The 26,003-nt window shown below is 43.1% G+C and overlaps 1 protein-coding gene across 3 annotated transcripts in view; it reads left to right on the plus strand.

Annotated features, from left to right (window-relative positions):
• Positions 1 to 26,003, plus strand: part of KDM2B (lysine demethylase 2B) — a 119,196-nt gene that overhangs the window by 67,441 nt on the left and 25,752 nt on the right. For 2 of the 3 annotated variants that reach the window (XM_075718075.1, XM_075718074.1), the window contains exons 11-12: positions 2,826 to 3,280; positions 11,348 to 11,434. In XM_075718075.1, coding sequence (XP_075574190.1) covers positions 2,826 to 3,280; positions 11,348 to 11,434 — 542 coding nt within the window. Of the gene's footprint in view, positions 1 to 2,825; positions 3,281 to 11,347; positions 11,435 to 25,506; positions 25,557 to 26,003 lie in introns of those variants that run through there. The other variant, XM_075718076.1, reaches the window with a different exon arrangement.

Raw genomic sequence — 26,003 nt, forward strand, 5'->3', positions numbered from 1 at the left:
AAAGGTAAAGTTAGGCAAGGCATCATGTAACTGCCAGACTTGCAGAGAACAGGCCACAAAGCACTTGTTTGGCGATGGTTCATTTTGAGGTTAGATTTAGATTATTTTTTGTCTGTCCATAGCCAGGTGTGGCTGGCACCGCAGGGCCCACCTTGTGCAGATGGACGGTGGCAGGGAAGTGGTGGCAGCTGGCAGAACGGAATTGCTGACCCCGTTCCCCATGTGCTTGCTTCTGGTGGGAACAGGCCCCCAGTATGCTGTGGTGTTCCACTCCTCTCTTGCCTTTTGTTCTCTAGATTAGAGCAGGAGACAAAAAGTGGAGATCTCTCTTGAAGGCTGTTTTGTCACCCAGCGCATTACTTGGAGTCAATTATTCACACCTCCATAATGTGATCTCCCTCTCTTTCTTTAGGCCTTATCTATGCTCGCGATTTGCCCCAGTTACAGCCATTAGTTCCTGTTCAGCAGAGCCACAGCATAGGAAGACAGAAACATAATTTTATTTGTGTGGATTTATACCAATTTCTGTTAATGATGCTGTACTGGTAGCACAGGGATGTGTATCTGCTTTCACCTTCTCCTGTTTTATCACTGGCATCCTCTCCCATCTAGGCTGGGCTTTTGTGCTACAGTTGACTGTAAAATAGCTCACCAAGGCAGTGTGGCTTAGAGAAGGGGCTCCAGCCCTGGATCCAAGAGCCTGGATTCTGATTCCTGGTTTTGCCCTGGATTTGATGTGTGACAATGAGCAAATCGTGCTTTCTCCCAAGCATCTGTTTCCTCAGCTGTAAAACGGGAGAATGACATAAGCTGATTATATAGCCCTTTGAGGTGGGTAAGCGTGCTAGCTACTGTGGACAAAGGAAAAAACAGTGTTAAATAAAAGTTGGATAACCTAGTGGGTTTTAAATGTTCTGGTTAAGGTATCTTCTAATCCCCCATTTTTCTAAGAGAAGCATGGGGGTGTATTAGCACAGACCAGAGAGGAGGAGCTGCTTTGGAGTGTTGCATGCCACCACCTCGGCACACAAACTGTGCTGTGCTTCATGGTGAAACTTTTTTAGAGGGATGCAGGGAGGAAGTTAGCTTGCACTGTGGATGGAGCTGGATTTCGCTGTGACCAGCCTCGCTGGTAGCTGGTATTTTTTGTGACTACCATCATTTCACAGGCATTTCAGCTTAAATGTGCTCTTCAGGAGTATTTTTATGGCCATTTTGGTTCTGAGGAAAAATGCAAATGTGACTGAAGGAGTAGACTGGACAAAGATGCTTGTTTTTTTGGTCCGCCCCCCCCCCCCCCCCCCCCCCCCCCCCCCCCCCCCCGTAGTAACAGCACATTTGCCCTGAGAAGTATAAAGTGGCCAACTCGTATCTCTTAGGCACTAACACAGAGGTGCACTTGGCCTTACAGAGTTTTTATTAGAAACTGCAAAGCTAAGCAGCTGGGCTAGCTGCCCTTGGACAGCTACTCTGCTGCTGCCTGTTGCATCTTTGTTACCCAACTGACAAGTAACACGTATAATTTGCGAGAAGGTGGTATAGAGTATGCAAGAGATAAGGAGCTTCTCTGTGATAAGGATGAATTTGCCAGCTTGGAACTGGGCTTCAGTGTTTGTTTTGAATTTCGCTGTTAAACAACCGGATGCTGAGCTTTTTCTTTAATGTCCATTTAATCCTTCCTTAAGCATGATTCACATTGTCCTAATCCAAAGCTACTGCATTGCAAAGCATGAAAACTATGAAAGGAACTTTTCATTAATTGTTCACTCACTTTTTCTGTGTGACTTCTGTTTCCTTTTGCAGAGTGTTTTTGTTTGCAGCTTGATCTCATACCCTTTCAGCCGCTATTAAAATTCACACTGACTTAACTGGGTGTTGCCAGTGTTAACTGTATTTTCCACAGAAATTCCTGCTGTTGCTAGCCTGCATTCAATGTTGTTCACTTAGTAAAGGAAATTGTGTCTAATAAATAAGAAAAGATATGTGCCTTAGGGAACCTTGGCCACTAGTTTTCTACACTGCTTTTACTGCTTGATTGCTTGGAGTTGGGTAACAGTTGGGATTTTTAGGGGGAAACTTAGTATAAAACTAACATTAATAGTTCTTTAGACTCAGAAACTTGCCTTTAAGTTTTCCTGAGAAGTACCTAGAATGTATCAGGGACAGCATTAAGAAAACCAGTATCATCTAACTGTGACAGTCCTTGCATTTCTCAGTGTGTTTAGGCTTCTTGTCTGTAAAATAAGCATAATTGTAATCCTCTGTCTCAGAAGAGCAATGAGTATTCATGCAGTAACAAGTGGGGGTTCCTGTTTTACCAACAGTTGCTCGCAAATAGGAAAAGTATTGAGAAGCTGGTTTTGTACTGTGCAGAGTTCCTGGAAGAATGATGATGTACAGCATTTTAACGTGCCTTCTCCCATCATTTTTCCCCTCCTCTTTCTGTGCTCTTAAAGCTGTAAGGCTGCTGAATCTGGTCTCTTTTGGATTTGCGGGAAAATTAATTGTGTGTGACTTAAGAGCTCTGCCTACTCTTAATTGAAGGCATAGAGGACTGAAGCTTTGAAGAAAGCATATTTTTTCCCTAAATGTTTCCCAGTCATTTGAGCTGAGTAGATGTTAATGAAAACCAGCATTAAACCAAACAAACGAACAACCCCCCCCAAAATTAAAAATCAGCTGAATAGAGCCCATTCCTGTCACACACTTACTAGGCATTATCCAGTTCCCTTTTACATAGGCAGCGCCTAGCCCCAGTGGTAGAGAAGTGTTTAAGCTATGAAGTACATTGGGTAAAATTTCAGCATTCTTTTTCTAACTTTCAGATGCAAAAAGAAAACACAGCACAGACAGCTATTCATCAGATTCGTGGTTAGACATGGATGAAGAATCTTGTGATGCCCGTATCCGGGAGGAGAAGAATGACAGTTTGGATAAGAACTCCAAATCCTTGGTGGATGGCTCCTCCTCACCCAACAGCACACACTCAGAAGGGAAGGAGGGTGCAGGAAGAAAACAAAAAGCCACAGTAATGAGATACCTAAAAAGAACTTTGTCTAATGAGTCAGATGACAGCGTAAAATCAATGACCCCCATGGACTATCCCAAAACACCAACGGGGTCTCCAGCTACAGAAGTTTCAACCAAATGGACTCACCTCACAGAATTTGAACTGAAGGGTTTAAAAGCCCTGGTGGAAAAGCTTGAATCTCTCCCAGAGAACAAGAAGTGTGTTCCAGAAGGCATCGAAGATCCGCAGGCTCTCCTAGAGGACATGAAGGTGGGTGTGATAGCTTGCTGATCCACACAAACTGTATTCTGTGGGCATAGAAGACAGCAGGAGATCAGAAAGCAAAGTTCTGCAGCTGAGGGTTGGCAGCTTGTGTGTAGTGACCAGCTCATGTCAGCCTGCTGTGCCACAGAGAGGGAAATGATGCCTCTAACAAAAGCCATCTCTGCTCTGGGGAGATGGCTGTTTGCAGTCTGATTTAATTGATGCAGTCCTTTGGCCACTGCTGCGACAGTCAGAAAAGTTTAGATCCTCTCATAGTTCAGCACTTGTCCCATGTGTAAATATTATACCTCAAAAAGTCTGTTTATATTTGTAGTCTTAATCTGCCCTTTTTGGTCTAGTGTTTTTCTGGAGTATATCTGATTAACTGACATACAAAATGTAAATACGTGATTGTAATTCAGAAGATATATTGTCTAACATTTTCGGTTGCTTTTTTTTCTTTCACCTTTTTCATTTTCTTTTCCTCCATTGCCCTCTATAGGTTGATAATTATTCTCCACTGGTACAATATACTGGTTTTGGAGATGGTGTGAGGAGTGAATGCTCACTAGTGATACAAATTCTCTTTAGATTTTTAGTATACTGGAAGTGGTACCCTGTCTGACTTAGGGATAAATTCCTTCTGAAGACCAGCATGGCCTTGCTACTTCTAGTCCCAGCCCTGCCTCTGATCTGTGGCATCCCTTTGGACTACGTGGTTAGGTTTTCTGTGTCTTTTTTTCACATAACAAAGCTGAGAGCAGCAGAGTCTTGTAATTTTGCTGGGCCTTGTCAAATAAGGCTAAAATTGTCAGCCTGTCCTCCGCAGGTCCAGTACCATGGCAATTTGGCCTGATTTGGAACTATCAGTATTGTGTGGTCTTGTGTTTGGACTGCTGGTTTTGTGCTGTTTCTGTGTACGGTATGGTTCTTCAGCTACATATGTTCTATACACAAGAACTGTGTAAGCCACAATCTGAGGGGAAAAATACGTGTTTATATGGTAAAAGGGGAGCCTGTACTTTTTTAGTGCAAGTACTGTAACAGCTGCTCAGAAAAGGATTCAAAGCCAGTTAAAGAAGGCTGAACATACACAGTGTGCAGTGGAACCATATTCCACAATCTTGGAGCCTGGAAGTGTGATACACGGCACTCATTTGGGTAAACCACAGGAGCTCAGAAAGTCTCTTCTTGCAAAATCAGCCACTTTGTATGTGAAAGTGGACACACATGCCCAAAGTCGTGGCTCTAAGATTCACTGGCTTACTTTGTGATCAGTCGTCTTCTAATCAGAAATCAAAATGAAGCTTCAAGACCAGGAGTTGAATTTGTGGTGAAGGCGAAAGAATGGTAGTGTTAATTTTCCAAGCTTGATGCACAGACCAAGTTTCCTTAAACATAAACTGCCCCTTCTTGAAATCCCAGAAAGGGGTACAACACGTAATAAATAGTGCAGATGTTCAGAATATGATCATGCATGCTCTTTTGATGACATCTCCAATGCACTGTGAGACATCTTACTAGAACACGGCAAGATACCATATGTGAATCTGGTTTAAAGTACCATGTAGGAGTATATGCTTTCTTATTCCTCTTCAGAGCAGTGGAGTTACTAGCTACAGAGATGGAAAACTGCACACAGAGATGGGAAACTGCACATGGATATTTAAGAAAAAGGCCCAAGCCATGCCCTTTTTGGTGATACTGTGCTTTAACTGGTACTAGCAGGCATCTGCCAGTTTATTTTGTGCATCTTACAGAGTTGCAGTCTTGATGTTCCATCTCCTTTGATAACTGCCTGCTTCTAAACTTTCTCTCCTTGCCAGCACACACTGTAACCATCAGGATGTAGCCCAACATCTGGATATTTATGGTTCCCTGCTGGTTAAAGAGCCCATGACCACATCTAAACATCATGCATGCTGCAGAATTGTTTTCTCTGGAATCACCTCTGTGTGTTTGGCGAGCCCTGTGACTGGTTAGTCAGAGTAAGACCTTTTAAAAGGATGTTAACTCAAACATTTTCTTGAACAGTGTCTAAAGAACTGTTAACTTTCTTACCCATCTTTTTTACAATATTGGCCCACATATAAGGCAGCCCTCAATTTTCAGAGAATGGGAGTCAATACAGCATAGTAAATTAATTAAATCCCATATGGTCTGCTTCCTCCATAACTCCCTAGGTTGCATAATCCGCTTGCTGGGTGCTCTGAAGGAATTGGGGCAGTTAGGGGGAGTTGCAGTCACATCAGTGGTTGCTTGAGTACGCTTCCTCTCAAGTCAGGAGTGGAGCCCAGGACTCGCAACACAGGCCTTCCCTTTGCTCATCAGCAAACTGTCTGAGGCAGCCACTGACGAGGTGTGTCCCATTCCCACCTAGTGTTGGGACCCTGGCTGCAACAGCCCATTACTCCTTTCTGCTGCTGCGTTTGTTGACATGGTAGAGAGCAGTACAGTGGAGCCAAAGCATCCTATCTCCTTGTAACCCATGTCATACCAAAGCATGAAGTTTGTTTTATTTGGTTTGTTAGCTTAAAAAAAAAAAAAATCAGATAAGTGTATCGGTGCATGTTTAGGGCTTCTGCCTTCAAAGGATAGAGCATGCCAAGTGACTGATTTCAGCCCCTTGAGCGTACGTCTGGCATAATGGTCCTTGCAGGATTCCTGTATTGCTCGGTGCGCAGAATGCAGCTGTTCAGTATTTTGTTCCGTCCTTGCTCCTCAGTGTGTGTTAGGTACGTCGCACTGTTCAGACCCTTGGCTGAACATGGTGATATGAAAGCTCCCTTGGGGTTCCCAGTGGTACTCATCACCACTGTAGTCATGTGCTTCACAAGTGGCAATTGATGAGTTGTTATCTCTGGTTCACAGGTAGGGAACTAAGGTGCAAAGAGATTAAGATAAAAGTGACCATAATTTTGGATACTGGTTTTACGTGCTGCGGATGTGATTTTCAGAAAAGTTAGCATTACTTAAGAATGATATGTGCAAAAGATAATTTTAATGGTATTGAAACTGTAATTGCTTAGCATTTTTGCAGAGCAGAAGTTCTGATCTTTAGCATCCAGATCCCAAGCCAGGTGTGAGGAAGAGTAGGAACATACAACTCATGACTGCCTGTGGAAACGCGATTTGAAAAATTTGCCCTGTGTCACATAGAGACATAATGGCAGAAGAAGAAATATAATCCATTCTTTCAGAATAGTATTTATCTCCTTGACCACTAAGTCATATTTCCTCTTACTTTGCTACTAGTTTTCCAACTTGTACAGAAAATAACATGGGGATTTTGCTGATAGCATTAGCAGTAGAGAGAGCAGAAGCCTGGCACCCTTTACCTCACCCTGGTGAATATCCAGAGCACCAGTCATCTGTGTGACTGAATGGAGGCAGAAATCCTGCAGAAGCAGCTGCGCAGATCATATGTGCTGTGACTCTATTCGGCTGTATTCACAAGGCTTATTTCATGGGCAACCTAACTTTTGGGCATGTGATGTCTTAATAATACAGCCTATAAAAAGTACCCTTTTAGTGTACCCATTTGAGAGTTATTTTTAACAAATGCATAGCAAGAATGTGCTCTGACAGAAAGTCTGAAAGCTCTTGGTCTGCTTGGAAAGTCTTAAACAAGTTTATTCCTGAAGAAAATAGATCTGGGTTTATTGCAGCAGTTTTATTTCTTAATGAAGTACACTCAGTAACTTTTCTCTATGACATTCAAGTCTGTCTTTGCGCTTCAGTAAGATAATTAATGTTTTCAGAAAACAGGATATGGGTAGTTAAAACTGGAGAAAGGAAACTATTTTATTTAGTGATGTGAAATCTCACAGAACAAATGTGGGTAACTTGCAGAGAATCCATGCTTTCCCGTCTGAGCAAGAATACAGTAAAGAATGAGTGACTGGATTACTGCTCTTAGTGGTAAATACAACTACAGCTATATACAGCTATTTAATGTCAAGTAAGTGAGTCTCTTTGAAGTAATTTATTTTCCTTATGAGAAGGGAGACTGAAAACTAAACTAAGCCTGTGTAAATTCCTCACATGTCGTCTAAGCTCCTAACTAACTGCAACTATCTAGTGGGGACACGGCAATCCAGAAGTGCCAAGCTAATGCCTCTGCAGCTTGAGAACACATTTATCACCATGATCGATGGAGTGCAGCAGCACAAGGGAGGCTTATTTGCAGAGAATAACACGGGCCTCGCTTGGGGAGCAGGTCAGTTCTTCCCTCAGCTCAAACAAGGAATTAAATTCTTGTTGGCTGCAGCTCTGCTGTATGGGCACTGTATCGCATGAGACCTGTGTTCACCACCAAAGGAGCTTCTCAGAGGCCTCCAAACAGCAATTACTGACAGCAGCGTTCACTCTGTAGCAGATGGCATCTGAACAATCGGCTGAGGAGATGCAATACTCTCTGTATCCAAATGTCTGCGGCTGGGCTCCGTGTAAGCTGTATGTGCAGCAAATGGGGGGGGGAAGTTATTGTACAGATAAACATACCCTCCTTGAGAGTGCTCAGCTGACCCGAGCTGCCGGAGGACAGAAGGCTTGGCTGTGTAGCTGTTGGCAGGGTGAGCAGCCAGAAGACGCTGCAGCCGTTGCCCCCACATCCTTGGTGTTGGTGTCACTGTTGGAGGCACACGCAGCCTGCAGCCATGCCTTGTTTTCCATATATACATGTCCTGAAATGAAACAGTGCAACAACTCTGGCTCTCAATTTAAAAATTAAGTAGCAGCTGACCTGTTAGAAAAGTACCTACACTGATGAGGAAGAGAAGGAGAAAAAAAAAATCCCTGAGAAATTATTTTACTTAGAAAATATACTTAGAATCCTTGGGGATTGGAAGAGTTTCATCGTGTGGCTTCTCCATATTTAGCTACCAAATAGCATGTCAGTCTACTTAAGATGCAATTGGGTGGACTTATGCATGAAGAAGAGAATAGAGAGGTAACCATCTCACTCCTTGGTGTAGTTTGCATCCCACATCACAGGACAGGTAAAGGTGAGCAGACCTTTGATTGTGACCGTCTTCATCCCACATTAAACACTCTGCCAGTGATACCTGTCTGTATGCAGCCTCTGATTTCAGCACACAACATTTCTGTTGTGTTACCAGCAGGATGGTAATTCCTTTGCTGCTTTTGGGGAAGAGGATTGTGAGATCTGCCTCGTAATAAGGCCACAGACCTTCCCCACTTCAAAGCAAAAATGCTGCCCTTCTTCAGAAGGGACTGTGGAAGTCCATTAGGGCAGAAGAAACTCAGTTTGAAGAAAAGCGTTTGTCAAATATCCGCAACTCCTTGGCAGCAGGAGAAGATTCTTGTGCAAGACAGATGATATCTACTGAAATATGTTCTTTCTTTTTCTTGCCAAGAAATCTTACCCCCTTCTCATTCTGATGACAGGAAAAAAACTCCCTCTACTGAACGCATTTCAGGGGAGTCATTCCTTGCTGTGCTTTTGAAATTAATGGCTAAGCTGAATTCTTACATACTTAATCAGTTTCTTTCCTTCATACCTGCTGTTGTCACCACAGCCTTCAAGTGTAATGAATCAGGCAGCCTTGTGCTGGATGAGCATCACATTGTTTAACTGGAGCCCCATGGCTTTTCTTTATCCTTTTTTTTTTTTTTTCTTCTTCTTTTAAAGCAGGTGAACAAAAAAGTCTGCCTCTTCCAGCCTGTTGTATGCTGACACTCGACACTAGGCAGTGCAAATGTGGCTTGGTTATGGTTCTGCTGCTCAGACATCCATTGTTTTCAGCTGGCTGAGATGATAAACTGCCATAGTTTTAAATTTCTTCTTGGGTAATATTTTCACGTGATACGTATGATAACAAGAAACCTTCATTATCCTGCCAAGTTCTTGGAATATACTCTGCTTTCTACTGAACTCAAGAGTCTCTGGCAGTTGTTAGTGGAAATGTTAAGGTTTTCTGTCTTACAAGCTTTCAAATATAAGAGTAGCAAAGTAAAGAGGGATTAATTTGTCCTTTGTTTATATGGCTTTTAAGCTGCTGCCTTGTTCTGGAGAATTTTGGCTTTTCTATGAGATTACAAAAGACCTTTCAATTTTTCGGATTGAAAACTAACTTTCAGAACACGGTCACAGTTTGGTTAATGCAGTAATCACGCTCTCAAAATAAACAGGACATGAGAAAAGAGGTGCTCGCTTAACCTCAGCTCACCAAAGAGTTAATTTGCCAGTGACTAGTCCGTATGTAAAAGTTGTTAGCCGTTTCACTCACAAGTATTCCGCTGAAGGTGCGCTACAGGCTCCACGTCAGAGTCAGGCTGGGGCAAGCTGGCTTTTACTCCTAACCAGCCAGGCTGTGCCTGTGCAAGCTCCAGAGCCCAGCCACAGCGCCGGGCTGACGAAACTGGGCTTGTACTGGTATTGTTTATTTTGGTCATTGGCGCTGCTTTCAGACTAACCAGTATCAAGAACAGCCTTACTGGTACGATTGTATCTGAAAAAGCAGCAGTGTGCTGGTGCTGTAGTGTCTATTAGTAAAGCATCTCTCATTTAAGCACAGACTGGGGAATTGAGCTGAATCCAGCAGGTTGCCTGAGCTCCTGGGAGAAGAAAGCCAGCCCCAGGGACACACGTCCAAACCCTAGTTTAGATGCTAGTCTGCCTGCTCGGGCTCTTGGGGCCTGGAACGTGCCATCGTGCTCCTGGCTTTAGTTGGATGATTACCGATGAATTACAAGTGCGCTTCCTATTAAAACAATTACTGTATTTTAAGCTCTTTTTGTATCGTGTGTGAAATTTTTAATTATTAAAGCTCTACACTGGGGACTGAGAGAGCCTGGTGCCTATTGTTGTCTAATTAAGCTTTTTTCAAGTCCGTATACTTGGGAGCAACACCATTGAACTTCATTGTCTGGGGTTATCTCCTAAATTCTATTACAAGGTAATTTCCAACCTGCAGTTCTTGTTTGTTTTATTGGAGCATTTTTTTCCCCTTAACCTGTTAGTGCTTATTTGAGCTTCAGTTTTCAGCAGCACAGCAGAGTCCTCCTGATTAATTTTTTGTTTTCATTTGTTGTCTTTTTCAGCTACCTGAATTCCAAATTAAGAGCTTTGTAGCTAGGTTAGTAAGTGCGTAGAGAGTCAAGGGAAGTGAGCGTGGACTATTCCCAACTGCACAATTGAGTACGCTTAGAAAGAGTTCTTCCCCACCTCTGTGTTGAGTTATATGGTCATGGGAGTGATTCACAGCGGTAGAAGCTGTGTAAGCCAGTGCAACCCACTCATGAGATTTCTAGGACAGTGCATCAAAGCAAAAGGATTTGGTTGGGGTGGAAGGCAGGGGAGACCAATCTTTTTCCTTAATACTGTACTATCCAGAGTCAGATCCTTTCCTGGTGAATACTCAGGAACCTGAATGCCTTACCCGATCACATTAAGTGAACTAGATTACAGCAGCTCTGGCCTGCCCATCAGTGTGGAAGGGAAGGCCAGTGGAAATGACAGTGCTCTTGAATTGCCACATGGATAAAGATGAAAATTACAATGCGCGCTTCTATATCTTGACTTACCTGAATGTCCGGGCATCTGAGGATTGCTCTAAACTACATAGGGCTTGATGTCCTGTGATTGCAGAAATAGTGGTGGCAGAGCCTAGGTGCTTCTAGGGTCCTTTGTAGGCTTGATTAGGAGAGAAGGTGTTGGTTGTGGTGACTGGTGGGGGTCATTTGGGGTTTAGTAAGCTGGAGTTTAAAGGGAGAGGTGATGCTGGTATTAGACTGATACCAGCAGAAAAACACCAGTCTTTTTGGACACGCCAATTTTAAAGAAGTCTGTAATATTTGAGGTGGCTCATGGCTGATTTTGCTGTCGGTTTTGCAAGAAACTTCACATCTTGGCTCTTAATGACAGGTGCAAGAGTTTCAGTGTGAATTGGAAATTTGGAAGCAGAAGTAACTTGCAGAGATGTTAGAAGTCAGCAGAAATCTTGTCACTCTATCTTTCATCAGAGTGGAGTATTGTCTTCTGTAAGCCTCTGCACTCTTCAGTCGGAGAAATATTTCTCTGGTTAATAAAGGCCTTTTCATTTGCCACAGAATATACTGAAGGAACATGCTGATGATGACCAAAATCTTGCCATTTCGGGTGTCCCTGTGGTCAGCTGGCCCAAGAAGACCACAAAGGTAATGAGACACAATTACTTACTAATCATTGTTGTGCTAGGTCTTGGTGTTCATTTATCTATAATCTGACAAAGTGCTGTATACGATACTTTGGCAGCTTATAGCATTTTTAACATGAAATATTATTTTTAACGGTTTTATGATTAGGTGTTGAAGCAGAACATGGAAGTGCCTCAGCAGGGAGAAATCATTAGAGTTTTTCTATTTAAAAATAATTTGTTTGGGCCTTATCAGTATAAAACTTTGATATGTCTTGGTCATTTCCTAGTCATGGTTAAATTTAAAAACATTGATGCAACATTTTTTGTAGAATTAAATGATGTGTAAATCCTACTAACTGTTCACTTAATAAGCACTCTCATCTGGATGAGAGGATGCTTTTTCTCTTATACTATGAGAGCTCCTGAATTCTCTGTACAGGTGTGCCATTGTAACTTTGGAGGGTTCTTTTCTGTCCATGTATCTTCATTTTTCCTCCTATATATGGGAGTAATTCTCTTCACTTTTCTGGAGAACCATGGGGCTTGCTTCATTAATGCTTATAAAGAATTTGAAATAATTAACTAAAGAATAATGTCAAAAGGCTGGATGTTATTTATAACAGTGGTATGTTTACCACACTCCAGTTATTAAGCATGCTGTAAAAGCAGCTTTGCTTATTTAGAAGATGTCTCATCGCTTCTATTTTTACTTTCATTTTTCACTGAATTAGTTTTATAATGCATAATTTCTTTAGAAATACTGAAAGGGTCAGTCGGCTTAAATCAGGCTTCTATCTGACAATCTGTTGTTGTTGTTATTGTTGTAAATAACTTTCAAATAATTAACTGAGTGAATTATTTTCCCTGTTCTCACTTTTTGTGCTGGTGCACTTGTCATGGCTTTGCATATAATCACTTGTAGCCATGAGAATTTGCTGTTTTCAAATGGGAAGTAGGAGACGATAAACATCAAACTGCCAGAGGAGAGCAGGGCAGAATGAGCATATCGTGTTCCTTCTTGGTTTCTTTTTGGGTTTTAGCTGAGCACATTTCAGATAAGTTATATCTTGTTAAATACATATTTCCCTTTCAGATTGTAATAAATCCATGGGAATATGCTTTGTGTTTAAAACATTTGTTTAAAAACAACAGTGGAAAACCTTGAGAGGAATAGGTGTCAGATTCTCCACTGCTTTGATAGCTGCTGTTCATTCATCAGTCAAGTGTATTCTAGGCATTGAATAAAGCAAAATCTCTGTGACCAGAGGAAAACTGCTGTGTGAAATGTATAAAACAAAACTAAGAAACAACTGACTCTCATGCTGTATCTTTTGAGCTTGTGGTAGAAGTGAGGATCTTAGTGTTTTGAGGCTTTTATAAGCTTTGGCGTTCGCTAATGTTCTTGTTCACTTTATTTTGGAATCCTTGATAACTGGTTCATTTCTTACATTTTATTTCTGTACATTGGCAACATAACTAACCATAAAAGATTTGTATTTTTTGTGACTTAAATCTTATCCCTCTTTGCAAAATCCATCTTGCTGGCTGCAAGGGGTTTTTTTTTTTAACTCTCTGGTGATTATTTTCCTTTAGCCTTTCTGGAAGCAAAAACTTTTAGAAGACATCATTCCCAGTGCTAAGGTACAATAACAAACAATTAAACACATCGGCTAATAACAAATATGAGGAAAACTTTCATAGAAAGTCAAGATTTAGATAGAAGTTCGGAAATAAACAAAATTTTATAACAGAAGACGTCCTTTCATCATTCTCTTCATATTTACTTTGCTTAGTCTGTGATCAGTTTGTATTATGTCTTTTGTTTTAGTTAAAAGACACACATGCAGATATGGCTGAATGTTTCCCAAAAGGAGTTCGTTGTTGTGCTTCTAATTGGCAAATATCCGTGTCATCTTACATGTTACAGCTACTTCTCTTGTCTGGGAAGAGAGGCCAAGTGAACAGGCTAGGAAGACACGTCTTAGAGTTGAGCCTTTGAGTCCCAAATTAAAGTATGTTGGAAAGACAATATAGGGGAGATTTGTATAAAGGCATGTTAGTAGTTAAGCTTGGTTATTTCTCCTTTGTTCCCTGTAAGTCCTGATAATGAAATAGAAGATTTTACAGAGAAGAAACCCCTTAGGGAGGGGGAAATTCCCTCCCTAAAAATTGGATTGTAGCTAGTGGAGCAAGTCTTCATGGCCAGAAGATTCCACAAATGTTGAGCGCAAGGCAGGAGTGTAAAACCTACCAGTAATTTTGCTTTCTGTAGTATTGCTCTCGTAGTATATAGGAGAAATGCCAAATATTTAACAGTGCCTTTCCTGAGATACTTGTGTTCGAAGGGAGTGGCAGATACGATACAGCACAGTACCAGCTATTGTGGGGCTGGGAAGAAGACATTGTAGCTGGTATATCAGCTTCCAGGGAGAGGAGGATTGTCTGATTCCAAGTCCTTAAAGAAAAAGAAATGAACTGGAATCCAGAAAGAGGAGGCAATAAATGGAAAACGTGGCTCTTGCTTTCTCCCAAGAGAAGGCTGTAGAAGAGATTTAGAAAGACAAGAGCAGCAGATGGAGAAGGAAGAATAAAGCCAGCATTAAATGCCAAAACATTTCAAAGAAAATGGAAATGACTGTAAAGAAAGGAGGGGAAGAGACTAGAAACGGCAGGAGAGCAGGATGAGGAGAGAGGCAAGTACTGAAAAGGGATGGAGAGAGGCAAGTACTGAAAAGGGATGGAGAGAGGCAAGTACTGAAAAGGGATGGAACAGGGAAAATGTAGAGCAAAGGGAGAGAACTCTTAACTGAAGTAAAAGATCCCTGGACGGGGAATGACTTAAACTATGTGAATAACCCAAGTTGTGGAGGGGCGGGATTAGTTAAGTTGACTTGCTTTTGAAAGAACGTGCCTTTAATATCTGAATGATTTTCATAGCAGCAAATAATATTTCCCTTTAAAATTGAGCCACAGTTTCTTTTATGTGTTGTTAGTGTGATATGCCAACAGTGTGCACAGTTCTGTACTGCAAAACGGTTGCTTGAAGGCTCTGAAATTCTGGGGTTTAGGGAAGAAACATGTTCACTCACCTTAAATCACAGTGCACAGTAGATAAGGTGTAATGGGCAAGACGTTTAACAAAGTATGCTAAGACTCATCCAGATGTTGTGGTCCCATTGTGCTGCATTGCTCCTGTCTACCTTTTCTACAGGCATTTGGGGCTGTCAGTGTTACTGCAGCTTGCTCTCAAAAAAAAAAATTACTGAGAAAAGAAACAGATGTAATGATCAAAAATGTTTTTGTGAGGAGATAAAATAAACAGGTGACATTTGATGATCGTGTGGTTAGTGTACAAAATGGGAGGCAAGGGTCTGTGTTCTGTTCCCAGCTCTGCTGCAGCCTCCTTGTGTTGCATGAGGTGAATGGCACTTTTCCGCTTCCTGAGCTTTTCTGTGTTAGGTGGAGATGGTGCTTCCCATCCTGGGAGGTTGTGAGGTGAAATTAATGTTTACAAAGATCTGTGACATCTTCAGCAGAAAGTTTTGTAGTAAAATGTACAAACCATTATTATTTTATGATAATAGAGAAATGGTGTGTGATTCCTAGGCACCTCTTCCAGATCATATTTACTCATCTTTATGGAGCTTTTTTGAGTCTCTTGTACCTTTTATAATTTATTGATAATTACTTAGCACAATAATTACACTCCAGTAGGCACCTTTTTTTTTTTTGTAAATGCTCTTTCAGAAGAAGCAAGAACCTGCCTTTTTCTTTTAGCTATAGAGTAAGAGAAAACAGTCCATTTTCAAAAGAAGTCTCTGTCTGATAATGATTCATTTATCAAAATATCTGACTTTGCCAGGGATTCTAGGATATGTACAACGATCCTAATTTAGGCCTCTTCAAGGAATCAGGAATGTGGGACCGAGTGGATATTTGAAACCTACTTGTCCTGATGGCTGACTGACAGTTTACATACCTTCAGACTAGACAGCACATTTTTCCCAGCTGGCTGCTGAGCATGGATGCAGCTGTGGATATGTAAACCCCTTCCCCATCCCTTTGCCGTGGGTTTGTGCAACAGTAAGTTGTCCTCACTTGGTGCGGTGCTGAGTCTCATCTGTGGGGATTTTTGCAATGGTCTCCATAGGGTATGCTGCCTTGAAATCTTGGCTTCTTAAGTGACTGACAGGTGAGAAATAATCCTAACAAACCAACTCCTTCACCATCCCTGGGACATGAACTTCTGGGTGGTGTGCAGAGAGCAAGGCTTAAACCTGATTTTCCACTGTGGCGACACATTGCTAATCACTGGTGCAGAAAGCTTACTACTGTCAAGCCAAATCTTGAAGCCCATTCTCAAGATTTGCTCAGCCCTACAATACCAGAGTTCCCATTTTATCTGCACAGGGATTAGGGGTAGCATTTTATTTAAGGAACTCGGAGTATGGCCCAAGCAGAAACCATGCATTTTTCAAACAATTTCCTATTTCTGGAAGACAACAGTCAACTATAGTAGCATGTAATTACACTCTGTGGCAGTGCCTTCTGTTTTTATTGTGATAAAGATCTTTAGTTGTCTATGAAGAGCAGCTATAAAGAACTAAAATATGTTTGGACTCTCTTGTTCTGTGAAGAGTTAGAAATGCAGACTGTGAGCCAGATGCTCATCTCTTACCTGGCACAAACCTAAAGCCACTGCATTTGTAATGATAGCAAGTGTCCAAATATATATAGGTCTGGCTGTGAGCAGGAGATGAAGCTGTAATTTTCAGTAGCTGGTTAACAATGCTGCAATGTGTGACTGTTTTTCTGATGCCCGTTCATATGCTTTTTCCATGTCATTTTTACCTGTTGATTTTAAGACAAGACACTTGAGAAGTATAATAAGGAAATGGTAATATTCTTATTTAAAGGAGTACTATTAATTAGTAAAGGCCACAAACTGGAATTTTAATTGGGTTATGTTTTTTTAAAAAACCTTCCCTGCAATTGGGAATGCAAATAATGTTCATAGCTATGTATCAGTGCATGAGAAACAGGAAGAAAAAGTGATCATTTAAAAAAAAAAAAAAAAGGGAAGACATCTCTCAGGTTGGGATTTTTGGGGGGTTGGAGGTGATGGTAGGTGGGCACAGGGTTGAAAGGGACCTTCTGGGGCTTTGACTCTACTCTCCTGTTACCATGGGCAGCATCTGATTCCAATCATTAGCAAGTTCTGTCTTACAGCAGTTTATTTTTTACCCCATTATTTTTACTAGAAATCTTTTTTGCAAAATTCTACAGGTACATCCATGTGGCTGAAAAAGAAGGATTAATTCTTAAGAACTAATCTGCGAGAGGCAGAGCAAAAGGCTGATGAGTGTGATTGAGGAAAGGTTGAGCTAGTCGTACTCCATCAGACCGGACAGCTCTTGTAGTGCGTGTCCTGTTTCTGATGGTGGCCAGTCACAGCTATTAAAAGAGTTGTAAGAACAAAGCAGACATACAGTGATCTTCCCTTTGCTTATCTTCGCAGTTAAGGTAGAAGATCATACCTTCATCTTTTGTGTTTAGTGTCCCCTGGTAGAATTTTTTTTCCTCTGTGCATTTACCTAATAATTTGTGGAACCTGTTGATCTTTCTGATCTCCATAGCATCCTGTGGCAGTCCCCCCCGCAGTTTAATAAAGCTCTGTGTAGATAAGTTCTTCCTTATGTTGTTTCAGATCTGTCCTTTAATATCATAAATGCACTTCATGCCCTCTGTAGCATGCATTTTGGGAAATTTGAATGAGGTCTCTGTTCACCTTCTCTCTGCTGTCAGTGACTTTTTTTTTTTTATGCGCCCCTGCTACTGCTTCTCAGTCTCTCCTTCCTCCCTCCCCCCCAAGCTGAAAAACACTAGCAAGTTCAATCTTTTCTAGTACACAAACCATACCATATGTTTGATAATTTTTTCTCACTCTATTCTAGTCCCACTATAGGTAGTTTTGAGATGAGGGTGGATATGGGACTCTGCAACCACACATAGTATTCAAGATGTGATGTTTAATAGCAGAGACTGGAAGAACATGTCTTGTTCAGCATGGGACAACAGCATTGAAGGGGGAGATGGTTGTTGTGTAAGTACTTCAGGGAGTATAAGCACCAGGGGAGGAGAAGAGTTATTTAAGCTAATGGACAATGTTGGCATGAGAACAAGTGAGTATAAACATACCATAAATAGATTTAGTCTGGAAATAAGATTTCTGATCATTGTTCATAGTCTGAACTAAACAGCACACAAGAAAAACAGCGGACAGCTGTGGTGAAAAGGGTGTTAGATTCTTAGAAATAACTTGTATTTTAAATAATAAAAGGCATTGGTACTAGTCACCGTCTCTAGATCTGGAGCCCGCAGAGGTCCTTGGGCACATTCATGTGTCTGCTGCCATTTTCCAGCAAGGAACCTTTATCCCTTTTCATGGTATTTCACATTAAAAAGTGCTGGGGAGGGAAGATGATCTACCAATTTTTAATAACAGAGCTCCTTTATGTATGGCTCCAATTTTATGAACATATATGCAACATTATGCATTGGATCAAACTTAAGAAATAGTAAGTAAATGGACCAAGAATCAGTAGACACAATACATTTGATTGAATGCAGAAATTAGGGGGTAAAAGCATAAATTCAAGTGTTTTGATAAACTTTGACTTGAAACCAGTGTGATTTTTCAGAAGTGTTGAGCATTGTTTTACATCGGTTTTTCTTTAAATTCAGGGGGAGAGGTGCTAGGTGGACATAGAACATTCCTGAAAACCTTTGAATAAATACTTCCAGTTTTTACTTGCTTGCTTACTAAGAATTCCTACCATAGCTATCGCTAGGCCAGCTCCACCCACAGAAGCAAGAGCAGTGAGGTACTAGTTACCACAATTAGTGTTTTAACCAGAGTGGTGTCTGAAACAGATCTGAGCACGTATAAATGGCACAACATGAAAACAGCATCAGTTTCAGGAGCCTGCCCGGGGGCTACCACCAAGAAAGCAACATTCCTCATATAGCAGTGGGAAAACTCTGCCAAAATCCCTAAGACAGACCAGTCCTTGGAGATCCATTCAGGGTACTTCCTGTGGGGTTACGAACGTATTAGAAAGCAAATACTGACAATTAAAAACAAGCACTTAAGTAAAAATTGAGTCCTCCTAGTGTAGGCAAATAACTGGGAAGGGAAGGAAAAAAAAAAAGGCAGAAAGACAGCAAAAGAATTTTGTGTAAATCATATGATGTATTTTTCTGGTTGAGATTCAAGTAAGTTTTACATCAGTCATTCGAAGTGGAGCAGCAGCAAAAAGGGGATTTGAACTGTCACATTTTGTCCTTGCCAGGCACCAGCTTAAAGGTGTTTGAAGTGATCTCACACAGCACTGCCTGAACTCTGCTAGGTGTCAACAACAATTTTAAGTGCCGATAGTCTGCAAGAAGATTTGCATATACAAATATGTGTGTATTGTGAATCCTTTTTGTTGATAAAAAGTCCTGATTATAAAGTTCATAATCTACTGCAAATCAGACATTTCTTGATAGTTATCAGATGCTAATAATTAATTTCTCTTCCAGAAAATAACTTAAGTACAAAAGAAAATGAGGATTAAAATAAATTTAAATTTGTTTTTCTCTTTACTGATTTAAATTGTGATTAGAATCAGTGATTTAAATAATTTTGAATAATTTCTGTTCTTTTACACTGTAGGATAGTAGATGCTATGTGGTAGGAAAGAGCTGAAATTTATTCAGAAAGATATCCCTGTTCTGGCTCCGGACAAATCTATTAAGAAACAAAACCACATAGTTAAGGTTTGGGGGATATTTTTTTTTTTTTTAGGGGACTTCCCACAGTAGCTGTATGCATATGAAACTGAGCACTTTCCCTGCTAACTACACTTGGGAGCAGGAAAAAACCTGATGCACCAGAACCAAAGACGACTTCGGGTACTGTGCAAAGGAGTAAGAGCTGCTGAAGCTACTGGGAGTTTCTGTCAAGCATCTGCTTTCCTGGGGCAGCACTGCTGAGGAAGGCAGCTCCTTGCATGACTTGTTTATTTTTCCGAGCGCTGCTTCAGTCTCTTACAAACATTAATCCTCAAGACAAATTCATTTCTGTGGTAAGTCCATGCGGGCCAGAGAAGTTTCAGGGTTTGGTGTGTGTGTATCATACGTAACATGCCCAAAGAGCTTCACTGCGTATTGCCTCAGTATTTTTCTGAAAGCTTTGCCTAGTGACTTGACAGATTATTTTTCACCTCAAGAGGCTGTACTTGAAATATTGTGTCCCTTCAGGGAGTAATTATAAATAGCAAAGACTTGAATGAGCACCTTCTTAATCTTCCATCTTTGACTTAATATTTTCCCTTCTTATCAATTCTCAGCTGCTTGCTTTGAAATCTGACCAATGGCTTTATGTGATTAATACATCAAACAGGTAAATTAGAGCCATTTTGACTCTGAGTAGAAATTTGAACAGATTGGAAAAAATGAACAGACATGTCTATTTTCAAATTGTTGTGCTCCAAGTATCATACGAGAAGATTTATGTATTCTTCCCCATTGTCATTCTTCTGCCATATGCATGAATAGTCAGTTACATGAATTTTTCCCAACTATGTCTTGACTGCCATTTTTCAAGATAGCAGCTTTCTCTTTATTTCATGACAGTAAAAGTGCTGATGAAAACTACTTTAGTCTTAAGACCTTCTTCTTAGAAAGTGTATGTGAAATCAGTTGACAGGTCCCAAATTTTATCCCCAGGAGCTTGACTACATTCATTGCTGAGTTGGCCAACAAAACCAACCAAAAAGCTAAGGTTTAAACCTGGTTTAAGTATTCCAGCATCCTTGTGCTCTCCCCCACCCCAACATTAAAACCATTCAAGCTTTGAGTTAACGTATCTGAGATTTAATAGTTTTGTTTCTGGATCGAAGCACATTGGCAGAGCAATGGGGAAGGCGTTTGTCATTCCACAGTAGTGCTATGCAATTATGGACATTAATCCTGTGTGCACTTTTCAGAACAAAATTGAATTGTGTGTTCTGTCCCTGAGAAGATGGCTTCCTTTTAGTTCCATAGCACATTGAAATTAAAGTCTGCTGAGAATATAAATGAGGTCTTGTTTCAACTTTATGACTTTCCTGCAGGCACTAGTAGACCAGATAGAAGAGGTACAGAAGTGCTCTCCTTTTTGAAAACCAGGAAATGCAACAAAAGATGTGGATAAATTCTGATAAAAGCGAAGCAGCTTTGAGACCTAGTCTAGTGTGGTTTGGTTGTTTACGCCCTGGATGTTTCCCTGCAAATCCCAGTCAGGTTTGCAGGTGACAGCAGAGCACCTGAGCTCTCATGAGGCAACCTGTACTTCAGCTTTTCCTTTGCTTACCATGGGTTTGCCTCTAAATGTTTGGGTTTGGTCTCTAGATTTTAAAGCTCCTGCCCACATGTTGGACACAACTGACTATCGTAGAACATTCTGTGCTGTGTGTCAGAGTGCACTGAGCCACTTACAGGAAAGCAGGTTACATATTCTGGTTAAGCTACTCTTTCAGCTAGCAGCCGCATCTATTTGCATGTTCCTCCACAGCGTGGCAGTCACTTCTAATGTTCCTAGGAGCCTATTTCACTGGTTTTTGCATTTACTGACAGAACATGGCTCTTGGAGACGCAAACTGTGCGGTGGAAACACTCTGTGGCATAAGGATCTGTGGAAGAAGGAAACGTGGCAGGATTTCCCTCATTTCCCAGTGGATAGTCCTAATTATGCCACAGCTCTTCCTGTAGGGAGTGAATTTGTAGATCCAGATCTCATGAACTGTTGAGTTTGTTGGTACCTCTGTTTCCACAAATCTGAGGCTGTGAAGATAGAAGACCTGTTATTTATCCATAGGTTCCCAAGATGGCAGCGCTCGTGTCTTGTGTGGTGGATGAACTTGATGTTTCACTACTCCGCAGTCCTATTATATTTTTAAGATGATGGGGTGTTGGGGTTTTTTGTCTGGGCTCTTGCTGTTTTCTGTGCTGCTTCTCTGCTGCATGGTAACAGTCCATGGTTGTCAGCCCTCAAAAGCTAATCACACAGCCCTTGCTGCCTTTGCTTCTCCTGTGTTGGATGCTGGTTAGGGAAAGTATGTGCAGTAGGCATTACATGGAGGGAGCAATCAATATATTATTTAGTCTTGAGTTACTGTATTTGATCTAAGGTTGATCAATCAGACTGTTTATTAAAGAGATTGTGATGGATACTCCATGCATCTGATGACTACTCATTGTCACAGTTCAGATAGATAGGAGGAAGTAGTAAGATCATTATACTAGATGGGTATTTAGGTTGTCAGAATGTCACTGCTAGCATTGAGAATATGACTGAAATATTGGCTAGAACTCTTGAGAAAAGTGTCATGAAATTTGCCCAGGCCCAACAGTTAAGATCATAATTCATGTGAATGGACACTTACACCAAAACAATGAACCTTAGAAAGCTATTGGGTAACTCTCTTATTCTGATACAGGTCAAGAATCATGATTCATAAACATCTCAGTGGGTTTCCTTTTCAAAAACATATGTGCTGGCCTCCAGAAAGCAGCAGCAGCTCAAAATCACAAGATCTTTTTTCAAGGACTTGTATATAAACCAGTTTGAGGTTGTTTTTTCCAGTTCTTTCCATGCAAATATTTTTTCCTAGTATCAGCTAAATATAATATTCTATAGAAATGTGTAAAAAGTTGCAAGGGAAGGTTAAAGCAAAGGTGCATTTGTGCCACATTAAAATCTTTATTTCACCTCATACTGAGAATCGCAGAATCATAAACTTTGGTGTCTATTATGAAAACACGGATCCTGTTTAGCACTGGTAGCAGCGGCTGAAATCTGTTGGTACTAGAGATGCTCAGGAGCAAGTGGGTACAGCGCAGGGGTTGTAGTCTTCCTCCCCCCATCTTGGTTTTACTACTTAAGGATATTTGCATGAGAATAAAATCTAGTTCTTTGGCACTCATCTGCTCCTGCTGTTTATTCTTCGCTTGAGGTTATTGTCTCAGTTTGTGACAACATAATTGGTTTCTGTGGAGAAGATTATGACATTGATGAGACTTATATATATGACTTCAGGTGAGGTGCAATCAAAGCAACAGTTCAGAGTAAAAGGTACTGTCTGTTTTCATGCCGTTTTCACTAAGGCTCATTCAGCAGTTTAATTAAGGATGTTATTTATTACTGAATCATATCGCGCAAAGCTGAAGTATGGACACAGTTCTGCCAATACAGGCATGACTAGGGTCAGTGCTGCTTATTTTGTTTTCTAAGCTGATGTAAACTGCACCAGGCTAGTCAGATACACGCTGTTTGCACAAGGGTTATTCACTATTTGTTTTAATTTAGTGTTCTCTAGTGTAGACAAGCTGAAAGAATTGAGCTGGAAAATGCTCTCCTAATAGTTTTTTCTGTGTGTTAAACATTTCTTTGAATGGGTTAGCTACGCTTGTACAAGATGAGATTTTTGGAGAGCAATTATAATCAGAAAAGTTTATTTTATTGTGTTGTTTTCCCCCCACTGATTCCCAGTTTGCTATTTTATGTCATATCCTATCCAATTTTTTTAAACGCCAGCTCGGCAAAGTTTACCTAGCATTTGGAAATCATTCTGAGATCTTCTTGGCATGTGTGTCTTCACTCCTAACGCAGGCCTCGTAATTAGAGCTCATTTGTCAGTTGTGTTGCTGTTGCAAGCAGCAGACTGGAACACACTCTCCCATGGCAGGGCTAGCTGAGGAGTGAGGTTTGATGTGGGTTACACTTGGTGACCTGCTGCAGCCCAGATAGGCCAATGCAAATATCAAGAGCGCTAGTATGCGTTGCAGATGAGAGGAGTAGGATGATCTATGTCATGATTTAATTTGCTGTGAATGACATTTCACCGTGGTGTGACTGGTGGATTGTCCTTGGGGGAATGTCACAAGTTGGTTTTTTTTTTTTTTCTCCCGTGTGGATTACGGAGCCAAAAGGCCGGAGGGGTGAACAACCACGAGCCAGGTTACGCGGAGCCTCGTGTGGAATCAGCTCGGACTGGTGGAGACTTGGTCTGCCCACGGGCAGGTGTGGGACCAGGCGTCTCCTCCCAGATGTCATCTGTTCTCCTGCCTCTGCTAGAGGCCAGATGTATAATCGAACCACAAACACTGCTGTAACTGTGTCAGTTATCCTTGCTTTGTAGTTTAAAGCTCTCTGTTGTAGGCCTATAGTGAGAAATGCATCCCCCCCCTCCTTCCTCTCTCCTCCAGAAAACATTGGATTCTGATATTACCTTGTGATTCTGAAAGCCAAGGCCTTAGGCACATGCCTTTCGTGCCTCAGCTTTCATCTGCTCCTGCTCTTGGTTGTGTACGAACACAATGGGGGAAGCGAGAAACCTGAGGAGACAGGCTGAACTACCTGGTCGTATTCTGGAGAGCCCCATCACGTGTCACAAGTAAATGCTTCACTCCTGGCATCACAGATGAGCAGGATTGGGAGAATACCATCACATACCCATAATTTGAGCTTGAGTTGGCGAGAGGACAGAAGTACAAACAAGAAATGGCTATTTAAGGTATTCAAAATAAGGAAGGGGCATAATTACGTGATTCACTTGGCTTTATCAGCAGTCGCCTGTAAATATGTGTTTAAAGTTTGATTCTGTCTTGTTACTTAAACTCGAGCGAGCCGGCTTTGTGTAGATCGTGGTGTCACAAGGGCTGTGAGCGGGCGTAAGGCAGCATTGCCGCTTGCTCCTGTGCCAGCTCCTGCCTGTTGCTGCCTCTTCTCCTGGGCTACCCAAAGTGGACCACATGTGGCCATGTGGTAATGCAGAGCAGGGAACGGAGCTGAAACTAGTTTGGCAAAAATCCTGATGCAAGGACCATTAGATGGGCTTCTTTATGGCTTCTCGGTTGCTCAGCACATGCAAATATTTAATCTCATGTTTAATTCTGTGTTGTGGGCGTAGGAGCCAGAGGCAAAATCCTAAGAACTTGAATGGAATCGGGATTTCCCCTGAAAGCAGGCCCATCAATCCAAGGGGAAGTTTAATTCTCAGTGCTGAAATTCAGGCCCCTGTGTCTTGACCCTCAGCTGCGAGCTCTCGAGGGTGAAGGCAGTGTCTGTGTTCAGGTGCTGGCCCTACTGTGACCTTAGGGTCCAGAACAGGTCCCCGAGTGACCGATGTGTGACATTTCATACTGCAGGGAGGATATTTCTATTGTAAAACCCCAGTAGTGGGTCAGGACACTCAGAGTAGGGCTGGAAATGGTTCCTCGGGAGCGAGCAGAAAAGGGGGGTGCCTGCACGGGGAGCAGCGTGAGGCCAGACGCAGAGGGGCTCCGCAGGCCGGGTCGCCCGTATCCCATCGCATCCCAGCGCGGGTTCTGCCGCAGCACGGGCATCGCTTGAAATCCCGAAGTTTGCTCGGTGCCTCTCTCCTCCCGAGGGATGGAGGTTCCCTCCTCCCGTCCCAATCCTGGCAGCGGGAGGCGAGCCGGCAGGTAGCGAGGCGGGGTGTGTGTGTGTGTGTGTCTGTCTGTCTGTCTGTGCGCGTCTCCTTTGTCTCCGGCAGCCCGTGCAGCGCCGTGCACCCTGCGGGCGGCCGCGCATCCCAGCGCCGCGCATCCCCTCCCCTCCCAGCCCCGCTCGGCACACCCAGGCAGGCCGAGCCTCGGCCCGCCCCCGCCGGCCCCCTCGGCAGCTCGCGGGGCTAATTACCAGCAGGGGGCTAATTGCCAACGGGGCCTTAAAGCCGCGTCGGCCGTCCCCCCCCCCCCCCCCCCCCCGCCTCGGGCCCGGCCGCGGCGGGGCGGCCGGCGCTGCCCCGGCCGAGCGGCCGCGCTGTCCCCGCTGTCCCCGCAGGCCGGCTTTGTGCAAGCGGGCCGCGATTGGCCGTGCCGGCAGGGCCAGCCCCTTCCTGGCTGCCTGGCATGAATATGCACGGCCCCCCTTCCTCCTCCTCCTCCTCCTGCATGTGTGTGTGTGTGTGCGGGGAGCGGGGCTCCGCCAGCAGCGCCGCTCCAGCCATGTCAGCTCGGCTCCGCCTGGGCCCACCATGAGCCATGGCCATGTCTGCGAGCGCCGACGAGGAGGACTACGAGTCGGAGCCGGAGCCCGAGCCGGGGCCGGGGCCCGAGCTGGGGCCGGAGCAGGTCCGGGGCGGGCGGCGAAGTTTGCAGCAGGAAGGGAGGGGAGGAGAGGAGAGGAGAGGAGGCCGGGCCGGGCAGCGCCAAGCCGAGCCGCGCCGCGCCGCGCCGGCAGCGGGGACGGGAACAATGTGGGGTCGGGAGCGGGGCCCGGGGCAGCGCCGCCCGCCGTGGGGGCTGCGCCCAGGCCGGGGCGTGTCGGCGGCCGCCGGCGCTGCCCGCGGAGCGGGGCGCGGGAGCCTCCCGCCGGGGGCCGGCCCGGGGCGCACGGCCTCGCCCGCCCCGGGGGCACCGGGAGTCGGGCACCTCCGCGGGCCCGCGCCGCTCCGGAGGCGAGCGCGCCGGCAGCGTGTGGTGCCGCTCTCGGGGGCTTTCCCTGCCCTCTCCAGAATTGTTGTTGTTATTATTTTTTT

This window comes from Pelecanus crispus, chromosome 11 (genome assembly GCF_030463565.1).
Source record: "Pelecanus crispus isolate bPelCri1 chromosome 11, bPelCri1.pri, whole genome shotgun sequence".
NCBI lineage: Eukaryota > Metazoa > Chordata > Aves > Pelecaniformes > Pelecanidae > Pelecanus > Pelecanus crispus.